Genomic DNA, 15,349 nt, shown 5'->3' with positions numbered 1-15,349 from the left:
ATGGGGCATAATACGTTTGGGCATTGCAGGGTTTAATTACACTTGCTAGTCTAGGGTTTTCCTCGTGTTCTTGCACTGATTCAGAGCAGCTCTGGACCAAGAAGAGATTTCTCCCTTTCAGGAGTTCACTTTTGCAGTGATTTGTCTCCTGTTCTCCATACCCTGTATAAAGCATGTCCCACATTTACCTGCATACCCAAGATTTACCTGCACATCAAAATGGCCTATGATGTAGTCTGAACACTTTAAAACTCACCTTGCTTTACTATGACGTCATTGCCTTAAAAATCACTGAAAGGAAAAGCTACATCCCTTGGATGTAAATCTGTCACAAAAAGGCTAGCTATCATTCGCTCCATTTCCCAACTCAGACATGGTGTGGATCAAAAAAACCCAGTTTACCCATATGTACCTGCACTGGCTTTCTACAGAGATCTTTTTTCCAACCAAAAAATAAATTAATTAATTAACCAAAACAAAATATCAAACAGAATGTCTATCTTCCCGGGAATGAACTCATTCACTCCCTCCAGCTGTTATGCAGAAACCTGTTGCAAGGGAATGGAGGGAAAAGATAACCATTCTTGTCCCATCCGTTCCTCTTACTCCCTCTCACAAAATGGAAGTCGGGAACACTGTTTCCTACAAGCACAAGATTTCAGAAAACATCTCAACTCTCAAATGCACAGTATAAGGGGATAGATACCACCGTTACCAATCTGATGTTTCCACCGAGTGAAGTAATGTTTACCAATGACAAACACAGCAAGAATTTATGTCCAGTTGCCCTTGACACAGATTTGTCACTGTCCCCATTCTTATATTAGGGCTGAGGTCGTTTTGTAAGCCCCAAAGTGGTTTCTGAACCATCTGTTTTTAAATTCCCTGTGGATACTTCCAATTATTTTCCCAGCACACCCACAGCAGGCAGCCGTCCCTGCAGAGCTCAGCTGAAGGCTCCTGGCGATTGGATGTCAAGGGCCTTTTGGTCCCTTCCCCAGGGAGATTTAGGAATTGCTTTCTGACACAAGCCAAATCAGTAGTCGTGTCATATATGAGGCAAAGACAACTGACTTTGCTTTACACCCTGAGGTTGAGAAGGTTTATAGAACATTCCCAAATGGTACATCTGCCTGGCCACTGTCATACTGGAGCATTTCAGATTTTTGAGTGGTGAATTTCAGGCAGAAAGTATTCTACCCGCCTGCATATACTCTGCATGTGAAATCATATTATTTAGTTTGAGGGCAGCCTAGAGTGCAACATGTTCATCTGTTCTATTGTTGAGAGATATTTCTTATTTTTCCCCAATTACACCTAACTATGGCTTGATTTAAATCTGATCATAACCCCACACTGACACGTCCCCGTAACTCCTCAGACATCTGTCTTCTAAGACAGTTACCATATACTTTCAGAAAGCAAATCCTATCTTCTCTTCATGACAGCAATAATATGAAGAGAGAACTCTCAAACATCTAACACGACCATAACTTCCAACAAATGGCCTTTGCCCAGCCACGATCTCCCTCGTGTGCTATGACCCCCAACTTTCCATCTTTCGAAGTTCTAATCACTGAAACCTTCCCCACATACACCAGGTCTCAGAAGCGTCCTCTTTCCAAAGCAGGTGTGTACTGTCAGTACTGTGCCTCAAATGCAGCGCACTGCTGACATCTGTGTGATCTTCCTGAGAGAAATTCAAAGCCCTTCAACAGAAGAGATTGTTTTTATCTCCATGGTACCCACCAGAGTATGAGAAATATAATAAGTTTCCAAAAATTGTTTATTAAGTGAAGGTGAATAATCAATATAATGACAAACAGCCATCATTTGTAGCTTACAAGGCATTTTCCATACACGTGATCGCATTTGACACAGCGATACACACAGTGAGGTGAGGAAAGTCGATTTTTAAAATACCTCTACAGAGAACAGAACTGAGGTTCTGTGACTTCCCCCCACTGACACCCCCCCGACACACACACACCCTGGACAGGCCGTCACCTCGCTAGATCCCCATAGGTCCTGTGTTGTTCTCCCTGCATCATACCCCAAATGTGATCCGTAATGCTCCACCTGTTTAACAGACTGAAGTCACACAAGCTGTGCTTAGAACCCATGTTTTCTACTCTCTCTCTGTTGACAATGTGCTGAATGACTTAAAAGTTCCCAGCGACTCTCTCCTACAGCCCCTGATGCTGCACATGCCAGGCCTCTGGGAAAGAGACGGACAAACAGACAAGACTATCTCCATTTCCTTATGTTCATCTGCTCCCAAGGATGTTATTTCTAGTGACTGGTTAATTTGGATCTATAGCAAAGGAGAGAGATATAGCTCAAACCAAACACAACCAATATGAAAAACTCCTACACTGTCCGGGAAACAGGATAAGGTGACTGGTGAGGCAAGATCTCAGTGACTCTCATGGCGCCATGAGGGACATGATGACCAAGCCTGATTGCTTGGTTCAATGCCAAGTTCAAAAGAAATACTCACTTATGGATCAGGTGGAATTCCTCAAACTGATCCTCAAGAGAATATGTATTATCTATGTGACAGGAAAGACTAGTCCTAGGCTATCTGCAAGTTCTCATCTCTGTGCAGGGGCAAATCCCCCAGAGGTAGCACTGCATCTGAAGACAGCACGACTTTGTAAAGCATTAGAACTTCCAGAGGGCCCAGAGGCCATTCTCAGCCCCCTTGGCCTCCTCTGAGCTTTGCAGGCCTACTCCAACCCAAAAGGAAACCCTAAGAAAGTCTACCACCAGAAATCACCTCTAAGAATGTCTGGTTTAGGAGAGAAAAATGTGGTGTCTTTTGAGATCCAGAATGACATTATTAGATTGATGGCTGCACTTTGTAAATGACAAGCTAAGTGACACTAGGCAAAGCATTTGCCTTGGTCCATCATCTATAAAACAGAGGTAATATCTGCAGCTGGTTTATGAATATTAGATCCTAAGAGGTTGAATCACAATGTATGTGAAAGCACCAGGATGGCCAAACCTACAAAACCTGTGCCAGTGGCGTCCAATCTCTTCCATTGCCCAACTTCTACTGTATGGTATGTGAAACCACTGTGTGATGTTATCCTATCAGTACTTGTCACTAGAGGGTCCATACATACCATGGCCTCTGTATTACAGAGTTTTGGCAATGCCTAAATCAAGAATGGCTTCTGGATCTTCAAGAAGGTAAGGTATAGTCTGCATGTGTCATCAAATGGGGCTAGTCAGAAATGGCTGGGAAACTAATAAGGGCAAACCTACAGCATCAGTGCATCACCGCATTAAACAGGACCCAGTGAAGCTACAGAAGAGTGCTTCTTCCAAAGTGAGCACTTTAGGAGACAAAGGACGTCAAAAGAAGAAATACAAACAGTAAATCTATGGAGACTACTCAATATTATCAATAATTAAGAAAACTCAAATTAAGATAAAGTAACAATTTGTACATCAAAATTGCCAAAAGGTATCATTCTAGTTCCTAGTATGTAGTAAGGAAACAGGAACTGTCAGACAACTGGTGAGTGTATCAGTGGGGAGATCTTTGCTACAGTGCAATTTGGAATACAGAGCAAAAGCCACACAACTGGACAACTCCAAATGCAATTTTTAAAATTAAATTTTTAAAATAAAAATTATAGGTGTTTTTTAATAAAATGGAATCTGGGGCAGGAAGAAGCCATTATACTATACTGAAGAAGGTTTTCACTACAGAAGAAGGTGTTTTTATGAACTAAAAAAAAGTGGTAATTATAACACGATGTCAGTAATTATAGGTCAATTTGGTGAAAAGGAATACCTGTGCTTATTGTGAATGCATTTGTGTGTAACGGGAAGGGAATGTATCCAAATCGGTCACCCGGTTGCCTATGGATGGTAGCGTTCAGGGTGACGACCATCCACTACCGCGTGCTCTTCCATACTTTCCATATTTTCTACAATGAATAACAAGTACATAGATAACCAGGAAAAAACAATAAATCTTACAGCTTTCTAGAGGACAGCCATCACTCACAGCGTACAGCGCATGCCCCCTCCCAAGCCACTTCCTCTGGCGTGTCTCCAGTGGAAAACACACAGAGATGATTCCTCTCTCTGTCTTCTCTTTATCTTTAGACAGCAAAATGCCCTTAAGCTGAACTATTGCCTCCTACCCTTCTTTCTCCTGATGGAACACACAAACCAATTTAAGGATCACAAATAAATGCAACCTTCCCAGATTGCTAAAGGTAATTTCCATACTTCACCAAGCCACCCGACCTCCCAAGTCCTGTTTCTTTGCTCATCCTGCCAAAGAATTATTTCCATAGGAGGACTCAAAGAATACACAGTCAAAAACACATGTCAGGGGGCGCCTGGGTGGCTCAGTGGGTTAAGCCGCTGCCTTCGGCTCAGGTCATGATCTCGGGGTCCTGGGATCGAGTCCCGCATCGGGCTCTCTGCTCAGCGGGGAGCCTGCTTCCCTCTCTCTCTCTCTCTGCCTGCCTCTCCGTCTACTTGTGATCTTTCTCTGTCAAATAAATAAATAAAATCTTTAAAAAAAAAAAAACAACAACACATGTCAGTGCATCTTTAAGATGCTGTCCTTTAAGGATATAAAATTATGCAAGGAATCAAATATGCCAGAAAACACTGAGATAATGACCCTTCTCTGGCCGACCCATGAAAGGAATTGTATAAGGCACGTGGCTGGGGCAGCGCACGCCCTGCCTCCCGCCACTTTCTCCGTTAATTATGACTCTCTGCCTTCAAGGCATGGGCTGGACTTGCCACAGACAGGAAGCTGAAGGCTTTCCAATGACACCTACCACCCGAGTACAGTTAATTTTACATGCAACACTCAGCAAGTCTGAGGAGTCCCTCAAGGCATAATCATCAATGGGAAAATGACAGCAGCAGCTTCCATCACAAAAATTCTTAGGTGAAAAACAAGTTTCCATCTCATGAAAAAACTGGCATTGAAAAAAAAAAAAAGGATCCAGGATGCTTTCTGATTTCTGAGTCTCAAGTAGTGGTTGGGAGGACAGGGCAGAGATACAAGAAGGAAAAGGATACAGGAGGAAGAGGAGAACGGTCAGGAGAAGACACAGGACCCCACAACTGTGAGACACCTCAGCAGATTCCAGCCTCCAAGAAGAGGAAGCAGAAGCCCATAGAGTCCGATTCCTTTGCAAATTCATAGCTAGAGCAGAGGCAGGACTAAGAGGTAAAAACTGTTTCCCCAAGAAGGCTACTTATAAGATGAAATAATTCATTTCAAACATGGAAATGGACCTTACACATTGCACAGTGTTTTGGTTTTATGTCCCCTATAATATCAACCTTGAGAGATATAAAAATGTGTCTGAAAGGGTGATTTCCCTTTCCCATTCAATTCTCTCCCATACGGAATGACACACAGCATTTATTGGACCCCCTTATTCTGGCACCTAATCAGACATTATGTTGAAATGCTATGTAACTCATGCATGAAAGTGTGTCTTCCCAGACACATCATGAAGTCTCGAAATTCGTGAGTTCTCTCTTTACTTTTTCTACCATCTCCCTAAACTTCAACTATTATATTGTGCAGACAGTAGGTACTTAATAGATATCCAGGTGGATAGATGGACAGACAAAACAGATGGTAAAGCAGCCTGGGGACACTGCAGCCCTACCCTAGAAAATGAGCAGGTAAGAGATGTACGTGGCCCATCACAATTCTCCAGCCTCACCAAAGTGCCACGTTTACACACTGGGCTTTTGTCACAAAGTCCCAAAAGTCTCAAACCGGGCATTGACTACACTCACACTACAAGACAGCTGGGAGGAAGTCATTCTTCCCAATTAAGAGGATATAATGACACATACTTTATTTTTATACACGTTACCCTACAAATCTCAAATTGAAAGAGTTGCTGGAGCAGGTGTGTGTGTGTGTGTGTGTGTGTGTGTGTGTGTGTGTACGTGTGTGTGGTGTGCGTTGTGTATGCTTGTGTTCAGGAAGAGAAGGGAAAACACATGTGGGGTGTGATTATACCACAGGAAGGGAGAAAAAAAAAGTAACATGAGACCTGGTATCTGAAGGAGGTATATGCAGGCTGGCAGCATTCATTGCCCTCTGTAAGCTAGGACTGATCTGGTGGCATGCTGTAGAGACCTGGCTTGCTGGAGGTGAACTGGGTCCCAGTCGCTGAACCATCATGGGACTGCTGGTGACCACTAGATTGTGGCAGCTGCCTTTTCCAATGGACTTGCACTGAGGCCCAAAGCCAAGAGCCCCTAAAAACAAATGAATCAGGTTAGCTTTCATGTCCCTTACATCAGAAATCAGTAAATACACACATGAGCCCAATTCTATCAGGACTCCTCTTTCAAGACAGTCCTTGGATCACCTTTTTCTTCATTTTTAATGTTAGTGATACCCAAAGCTTTCTGTATTTCCAATGAAAAAGCCATTGCTACAATAAAAACCCTTTGATAATCACCATTCATACAAAATGTGCTTACATTTTGCTCCTTCTATGTAGAAGTACAAGTTATGAAGAATCATATTTTATCATCTCCCTACCTAAAGAGTCAAGGTAGTAAGTAGATGGGATTCCTTATATCTAGAAGTTTCTTCTAGAATAGCTAATACCTTGAATTGCCCACCAAGGAAAGTTGACATGGCCAAATAACACTTATTTAACTGGTTTACTTCCTTCCAATTCTGGCCTTCCAAAAAGGCTCTTTAAAGGGATAAAGTCTGGCTGAGTTTTTTCAATCTTCAATCTTGATATGTCCTCTTCATCCCAGTACACTGTCATTGGACATAGACCCAATTAAAAAAAAAAAAAACAGGATGAAAGAGCCATAAATAAAACACTTATTCTAAAAGCAGCATGGTAACCAAATTCAACATAGATTTATCATTTCATTAGTAACAATCTTCAAATGTAGTAAAATGTGGTATATACCCAAAGAAGAAAGAAAAAAAAAGAAACCCACAAAAATCTGTGTCATTACGGAGAAGTGAAAAGCATAGAGGAGAAAGTCAAACACGGCCATGACTCATTTATAAAAAAATAATAGTAATAATACTGGTTGAATCATTCTAGACATTCTTTTCACATGGATGTCCTTTCTCAAACATTTTTTGCAAACTACCTGGTCAAGTCTCAGTGACTGTACACTGTGTTCCCATTCCAAACAAAAATAAATATGATGTCAGATTTTAACAAATTAGACTCTAAAATTTTCTCATCAAATTCCCCATATTTCTCATTGATATATTTGGGATCAAAGTAAGTGGAAAATCATCACAGTAACTTTCCTTAGCCCTAGGGGACATAAGTTCCTATTTTGTTTTTCCAGAAATTAAATCAATAGCCAAAAAAATGACTTTGTCATCTTTTGTAACACTCTCTTCCAAGAGCCCACAGAACTAAAGGATAAACAAGACCTTAGAGCAATCACCATGCTCTCATCAATGAAACCACATCTCAAAAATGCTGAGAGAGCTGCAGTTTTTAGCTGGCAGGAACCTGCTTTTTCAGTCCAGCCCTCTGGGAAATCCCAGTGGTAATTCACTTGCCCAAGGCCACACAGGGATTCAATGACAGCGCAGAAATGGATTCTAGTAGGGCGTATTTTCATGGTGCCTGTGTGTTTAAGTTTAGGTACTGGATGCTTAGTTTCTTCCTTGGGTACTTGCCAAGATCATTAGTTCCAAAAGAAATTTCTCTCCGATTTTTTTTTTTCAGACACTTTTTTTTTTTTTCAGAACCTGCCCTTCAACCCCTCTCTCTGCCCCTTCAATCTGATGCATCTTCTTGTGCCTTGAGAGACCAATCATAGATAGTCTCTCTGCTTTCATAACTCACAGAACACTGTACCTTCAGGTCTCCATCTTGACACCAAAAGTAGTGGGCACGTTTTCACGCAATGATCATAAATTTAGTAACTTTGTAAGTTCCAACAAGCTACCTGCCATTTGCCTTTCAAACTCCCTTTTCTACCTTGGAAAGAGGTGATGTGATGGTTTGGAGTCTAGTCCAATATGTGAGACACTTGAATCGCCTCCCTACGTTCCATCACTACCAGCCACACTATGAAAAGCAACATCAGATGTCAGGTAGTTTGTCAAACTCAGTATCATCTACTCGTCTGTCATTTAATGCCCAATTCCTTCCCAATAAAAAGGTACTTATATCTGCCTTTAAAACAAATACATGCTAACAGCTGGAACAGCACAACCAAGAAATGCCAGCTGCACACTGATACTTTCTTTCCTCGAAGCCGAGGTGCCATATATTGTAAGGCCTGGTATTCTCTTATGTGCCGGTAAGAACACGCACGGCTGATGAACCTAGTGCATGGTATCAAGATTTCAGAGATATTTTGACGTGGAAATATGCACACCTTAGAATCATTAAATACAAGTATGATTGTTGAAACTTTTCACTTAACCCTTATCTTGTTCATGCTCTCCTCTCTGCCTGGAACACCCTTCCCCTAACTTGTCCTACTACTGAGCTCCTCTTCATCTTCACACTCTTGACTCAAAGTTCACCTCCTCTTCGGCTGCCCCTCCCCCACTGCCAGCTGGGCAGATGTGACCACGTCCTCTTTTTGTCCGTGCCCCAAGCCCCCATCTCTCATAACACATCTGCCTCAGCACCGTTAGGGAACTCTCAGGTTTACATGCCTGCCACGTTCTCCTCTTATGTTTTATCATATTTGAAGACAAAGACCTTGTCTGAGGCAGCTCTGCTTCCTCGGCACCTAGCCCAGGGCCTATACCACGTACACACACAAGTCTGCCGATGAAGTTCAGAATGAGTGAATGTGGACACAGAGAACAGATTAGTGGCTCCAGGGAGAGGGCCGGTCAAGGGGACCTACAGTTCCCAGTTATAAAATACGTAAGTCCTGGGCATGTAATGGACAGCACAGTGACTGTAGTTAGTAATACAGTATTGCATACTGCAAGTTATTAAGGAAGTAAATCTGAAAAGTCCTCATCACGAGAAAGAGAAGGAAAACAATGTATGTGACTGTGTGTGGAGACCAGTGGCCTGTGGCCTTACTGTGCTAATCATTTCACAGTGCCTATAAAGAGTGAATCACTATGTCGCACACATGAAACTATTAGAATGTTACATGTCAATGACACCTCAATGAACAAAAATTTTAATGAATGAATGAAAATAAAAGACAGTTGTACATGAATATTAAATACTCACACATTATTTCCACTGAAACCCTCCTGGTTTGTTTTTCTAAAATGGCGCTGGTTTTCAAAAACAAACTCTAACTAAGCCAGTCCCTTAATGCTCCCCCACAGTACCTGGAACTCGATCAGAACTGAAGATGAAGCTCCATGGGGAACATCCTTACAAACCTACCTTCCTGGGCGAGAGCTGTATGCTGGCCAAGGCTGCCTGTGTAACTCTCTAGCCCGGATTCACACATTCTGACGATCTTCCCACTCTGAAATACGGAGACCCTGATCCTCCCTTTCCCAGTATCCTGGTCGCTTTGGCTCCTCCACCTCCTATCCCAAATCCACTGGCCACCATGAACCTCCGGTAACCACAGAGGAACGACAGCTTCTGAAAGATATCATAAATGGCACCCTTGAAGCACGAGGGTGAACAATAAGTTTATGGGAAACAAGTAATGTTTGTGGCCCAGCTGTGAGAACGTTCTGGAAAATGGCATCATCTGTCTCACAAGTGGAGGCAAAGAATAGCTTGACCAAGACCCAGTGGTGCCGAATGCAACCATCAAACTCCAATGTTGTTTTCATAGTGTCAAATGCAATGGCCACCACCAGACTGCTCGGAACCACGCTGTGCTCTGGGGTCTGGGGTCTGGGCTCTGGGCCCTGGAGATGGCCTGTCTTGGGGCTGCCCCCCGGCACCCGTGCTGGTCCTGTGACTCCAGCAATTACTGAAGCATCTGTATGCCTTCCCACCTGTAAAGTGGGAGTAAAAATAACACTGCCACTTAAAATTACTGTGCATCTCATATTCATTGGACACATGAAGGACTCTAGAGCACACCTTCTACCATGTACTAGGTACTCAACAGATGTCAGATGTTATTGTCGGGACTCTTACTAACATTGCTCATGCCCTCACTGCTTTTTTGTTCCACTCTCTTTCCTGAAGAAGAAAACAGTTCCTTATAATTCTTTGCACAAAACAAGATAGTAAATGATGCTATTTAATTCTCTACACGCTTCCAATATTCTCTCTGCTTCAAGGCTCAAGCCAACTTTTTTTAAAACCAGGTGTCACCACAGATAGAAGAAAAGTTTTCAACTGGCCAAGTTTGAATGTTCCTTGGCTTGTCATTCCCTGAAAACAAACCATACAGCTTTTCTGTCTACCAGATGTGCCAACTACTTATGTGCAGGTTTTCGTTTTGAAATACCGCTTATTTTTAGAGGCTGCATGATGTTTTTTAAAAATGTGTTTACTGCTCAAACCAGGATCCGAGTAGATGGCCTTCTGAGTACTACGTAGATTCCAGCCAAGATCACTGCACGCTGGTGGGGAGTACAAATGCAGTGCCTTTCTGAGTTTCTGAACTGAGAGGTCATCCTAGCAGGGGCATGTTTTTAATTAACATCTTCATTAGTTAAAAGTGTTCTCTTGAAGTCAAACAGTTGTTTGTGTCGCAGTTACCCCTGCTGAGGCTACATCCCTCAGAAGGGTTTGTGGTTATCCGCTGGTTCCTCTAAAAATGACACGGATATGGGGGGGGGGGGACAGAAATGGCATATACATGGGAGGGAGTTTGGGAGAACTAATCACAGTTTCTTTGGCTGTTACTGTTCATTCAACTGATACTTACCAAAGGCCAACCATAAGCCAAGGAGTTCCTGGAGACAGATGGACAGAGTTTCGGGCCCCATGGAGCCCTTATTCTGGCTACAAAGATGGACACCAAACCAACTGTTCCTTAAAGAAGAGGTGATCCCTGCTGCTAGAGTGGATCACGGGATGTGGCTTTCCTTATAGTTCAAACATGACCAAATAAAAGCAATTTCTCTATGGTTCAACCTAACACAAATCCAGGGTGTTATGGAGACAGAAATAATAATACACATCAGGGTCTGAGTCCTGCCTCCCCAACTCACTGGCTGTGTGACAATGGGCAAGGTCTTTAAAGTCTCTGTGCCTCAGTGTCCTATCCCTAAAATGGGGACAGTAGTACTATCTAACTCATAGGATTGTTAAGGAGGATTAGAAGAGTAAGTATATATTAGTACATGCCTCACCACCATACACTACCAATATGACATGCACCACCATACACTACCAATACACCATATACCAACTGTATAATGTCTTACCACCTCTAAGGATCTGGGTTTCCTTCCCAGCCTTTCACTTTAAAACATTGCAAAACTATAGGGGGACGTGGATGGCTCAGTCAGTTAAGCGTCTGCCTTGGGCTCAGGTCATGATCTCTGGTTCCTGGGATTGAGTCCCGAGTTGGGCTCCTTGCTCAGTGGGAAGTCTACGTCTCCCTCTGCCCCTCCCCGCTGCTTGTATTCTCTCTCACTACCTCTCTCTCTCTCTCTAATAAATATATAAAATTTAAAAAAAAATTTCAAAACTATAGAAAAGTTGCAAGAACAGGACAATAAACTGTTTTGTCTATTAATAAATTGTATTTACCTCTTTATCTGTCCATATCCCTTCTATATAAGCTTACTGTATTATTACTAATTTGTTGAACCATTTAAGAATAAGTCATAGAGGGGCGCCTGGGTGGCTCAGTGGGTTAAGCCGCTGCCTTCGGCTCACGTCATGATCTCAGGGTCCTGGGATCGAGCCCCGCATCGGGCTCTCTGCTCAGCAGGGAGCCTGCTTCCTCCTCTCTCTCTGCCTGCCTCTCTGCCTGCTTGTGATCTCTGTCTGTCAAATAAATAAATAAATAAAATCTTAAAAAAAAAAAAAAGAATAAGTCATAGATATCTGTCCTTCACTCCTAAATACATAAAACCATAGCAAAATCGTCAAATTCAAGACATTTAGTAAGGACATAATAATGGCATGTAATATACCATTGTTATTCAAATATTCAAATATTACCAATTATCCCAAGAACAGCCTGTGGAGCAAGTCCAGGATCATGCATTTTAAGGAAAGGTTTTAAGACTCATGCTGAGGTAGGTTAGTAAGTCACCGCACATCAGGGCACTGAATGCAAATAGAAAAGTATAAAAACCGAAAAGGAAAAAAAAAAAGTGCAAATAGGCACAACAGTTATGAGCATGGGTGAGCTCCCCAGCTCCACCATGGACTGGCCATGTGACCTTAGACAAGTTACTTAACCTCTCTGTGCCTCACTGTCCTGATCTCTAAAATGGGATTAATACTAGTGCACACCTCATGAGTTGTTTTGAGGGTTAAAAGATCTAACGTAAGTCATAGTTTAGTGGTTTGGCACTTAATAAATACACTGTAAGTTTTAATTGTATTTTATTTTAAAGCACTTATTTCTGGTACTTTCTGATATTGTCTATAGCACCTTTTTTCTCCAGAGTGACCAGTGACCAAAGGCTGACACTTCCCTTTCTAAGACCTTCTCCTCAACACACAATAGACTTGTCCTTCTCTAGATAGGCCTCAGGCTTCAAGCCTCCCTTTTTCCTCATTGCCATTCTACCTTAATCTTAGATTCTCTCCAGCCTTCATTCATATGCCTCCCTAAAACTAGAAATAAGAAATTCTTGCATACTAAACATACTCAGCTTGCTATGCCGTGTTTTGTCAAATTGGTAACGTTTCACTGCTGAGATACAGTAGTGACAACTTAATGACTATATGTGAGTGTGTAGAGTGATACTCTGAAATGCATCAAGGCATGGGTAAATGGCTAAGAACACCAAATGGTGAGAATCAGAATGACATGATTGGTTTTCTATTCAGGGGTAAAGCATTTCAATTCAGCAAATGTTACAAATGCTCAAAACTGAACAAGACCCGTGGGAGGTAAGGAATACTGATAGAGCGTCCTGCCTCCAAGGAACTTACAATCTGTAGAGACAAAGCACGCGCACCTAGGAGCAATCAGATAATGACAAGGGCTGGTGTAGGATTAAGCACGAAACTGAATCCTAGAAACAGGCATTCAGAGACGGGAGAAAAATCCAAGTACCAGACAGTTCCGTGAAGAATAATAATTTTAACCACAAAGGCATTTCCCAAAGTTCTTCAGGAAGTCCAAGGGTATTCAACAGAAACATAAGGCAAGGTCATGGAGAGATCCACAGTCAAACAGCTTTGGGAAACCCTAACACACTGAAGGTAAACTACATCTTTATATTACAGAGCCTTTACTTTCAGAGCCTTTAAAAATGCAAACGCGGGGCGCCTGGGTGGCTCAGTGGGTTGGGCCGCTGCCTTCGGCTCAGGTCATGGTCCCAGGTCCTGGGTTCAAGCCCCGCGTCGGGCTTTCTGTCAGCAGGGAGCCTGCTTCCTCCTCTCTCTCTGCCTGCCTCTCTGCCTACTTGTGATTTCTCTCTGTCAAATAAATAAAATCTTTTAAAAAAAAATGCAAACGCATGTAACTCCCAGAGGAGCAAATAATATGCAATATATTTTTTTTCCTTTCCCTGTGAGCTCACCCAAGACTGATATTCAAAAACAGTCTTTGGAAAACAACGAGCTAGAAATGAAGGAAGAATGAGCACATGAACAAGAAGGAGATGGTAGTCATGGAAACAGAAGGGCTCGGGCATGGTGTGTACCGGGACGAAAGGAAGAGAAGTCCGGGCTGTCTGCAGGCAGCAGCTCTGTCTGGCCATGAGAAAGAAGCAGACCGACGGTGGGCCACCGGGATGGTATGTGTTCCCCAACAGCTCCACACTTCGTTGCCTATCAGTGCTACCAGGGAAGCTTTTCAAAACTGCAAATTCACAGGCTCCATCTCAAACCAACGAAGCCTGATGACGTTGGTGCCCCCGGCCCGCTGCCACGCACCTGGACCCTGGGCTGGGGTAGTGCTGTGGCCTGCCAGAAGCCTTGCTGTCCCAAGACTTATCTGGAGGACTCAGGGACGAAAGCTGCAGGAGCACATGAACCAGAAGCGAGCCACGTGCTGGCAAACGACAGAATGCAGAAGGCGGCAGTTATGGGAGCAAGCTAGAGTAAGGCTGGAGATTTCAAAACTGGGAGATAAGGATTCAGGCGATCACATTTTAAAAGGAGGGGGGATTCCCTAAAGCCTACTTTCGTGAGTTACCCCGTCCCAGCCAATGAACAGGCCAAAGCTGAATCCAGATTAATGAAGATTCCCACGAGTTGTGCATTTCTCCTACCACTCTGCCCTTCGGAGTGCAGCAGGCACCTACCAAGCTTACTTACCCCACAAAGGATGTAACTTTCACACCAACACTCTGCTAACCTTAGTCAGCATTCAGGAATGTTGGCCCCCAAGTATGGAATTGTTAGCATTACTCATTTCATTTGATCCCTGCATTAAATGGAATCGTATTTATACCCCGAGAGATTAAAAAATATCATATTCCCTTCTGTACCACTTAGTGCCCTGGATTCCTGGACATGAAGCCTCAATCCATCTCCCCACCGCCGGGCACTCCTGATAAGATGTTATTAATACACCGCTCCAAACCACCTCATAAAGATGTAAAGATATATTAAACAACATTCCCCAAGTTTATATGCTAAAGTCCCATCAGTCAGCTATTGTACATCAATTATCAACTAATTAGTACAGAGTGCTTATGCTGACCCTTCTGTTCTCCCTTGTAATGATTTGCCAAGTTAACTGAAAGCTGCTCCGCTCCGCAGAGACTCTCGGTTTAGCAAGAGTGTTAAATAAAGTTCACCAACAATTAGCCTAGAAAACCAAAGAGGAAATGTAAGCACATTTTACTGCTTTTCCCTGGACAAATTTTCGAACAATCCCATGGGAGGAGAGTAGATCTATTGTTTCAATAAGCAAATCAGGGCTCGGAAAGGCAGAGGCTCGAGCAGGCCGGGAGGGGCTGCTCACTGGAGGGTTATTTGTGTACCGCGGCTCTAATCCGAGCCAGAGTGTGTGCTCCAAGGCGTGCGGGCCCACCGACCGGCCTGATGATGCTTGCTTACCATCTGAGTTCACAGGTTTAAAGCAGGGGAGTGATCTGCGAACGTGAAGGGGTTCCAGATGCAATTCTTACATGGGCTCTATAAAGATAGGGCTTCCATAAACAGTAAGAAAGCCTGGGAGCAGAGGAGGGGGGGTGCACACTTTAATGGGAGGAAACTGCCTCTGTCCCCCTTGGTCAGGTCGCATTGATCGAGCACGCTCTGTGGGCTTGGTGCCGTGCTGCCAGTGGAGCCTCAGGCCATTG

The 15,349-nt window shown here is 43.2% G+C and overlaps 1 protein-coding gene across 1 annotated transcript in view; it reads right to left on the bottom strand.

Moving 5' to 3' along the window:
* The window catches only part of GLIS3 (GLIS family zinc finger 3), a 544,101-nt gene that overhangs the window by 296,521 nt on the left and 232,231 nt on the right, over positions 1–15,349 (bottom strand). Inside the window, exon 4 of the mRNA XM_047700417.1 lies at positions 6,063–6,270. Coding sequence (XP_047556373.1) covers positions 6,063–6,270 — 208 coding nt within the window. The remainder of the gene's footprint in view (positions 1–6,062; positions 6,271–15,349) is intronic.

This window comes from Lutra lutra, chromosome 13, assembly GCF_902655055.1.
Source record: "Lutra lutra chromosome 13, mLutLut1.2, whole genome shotgun sequence".
NCBI lineage: Eukaryota > Metazoa > Chordata > Mammalia > Carnivora > Mustelidae > Lutra > Lutra lutra.
This window is presented reverse-complemented; position numbering and strand designations above follow the sequence as displayed.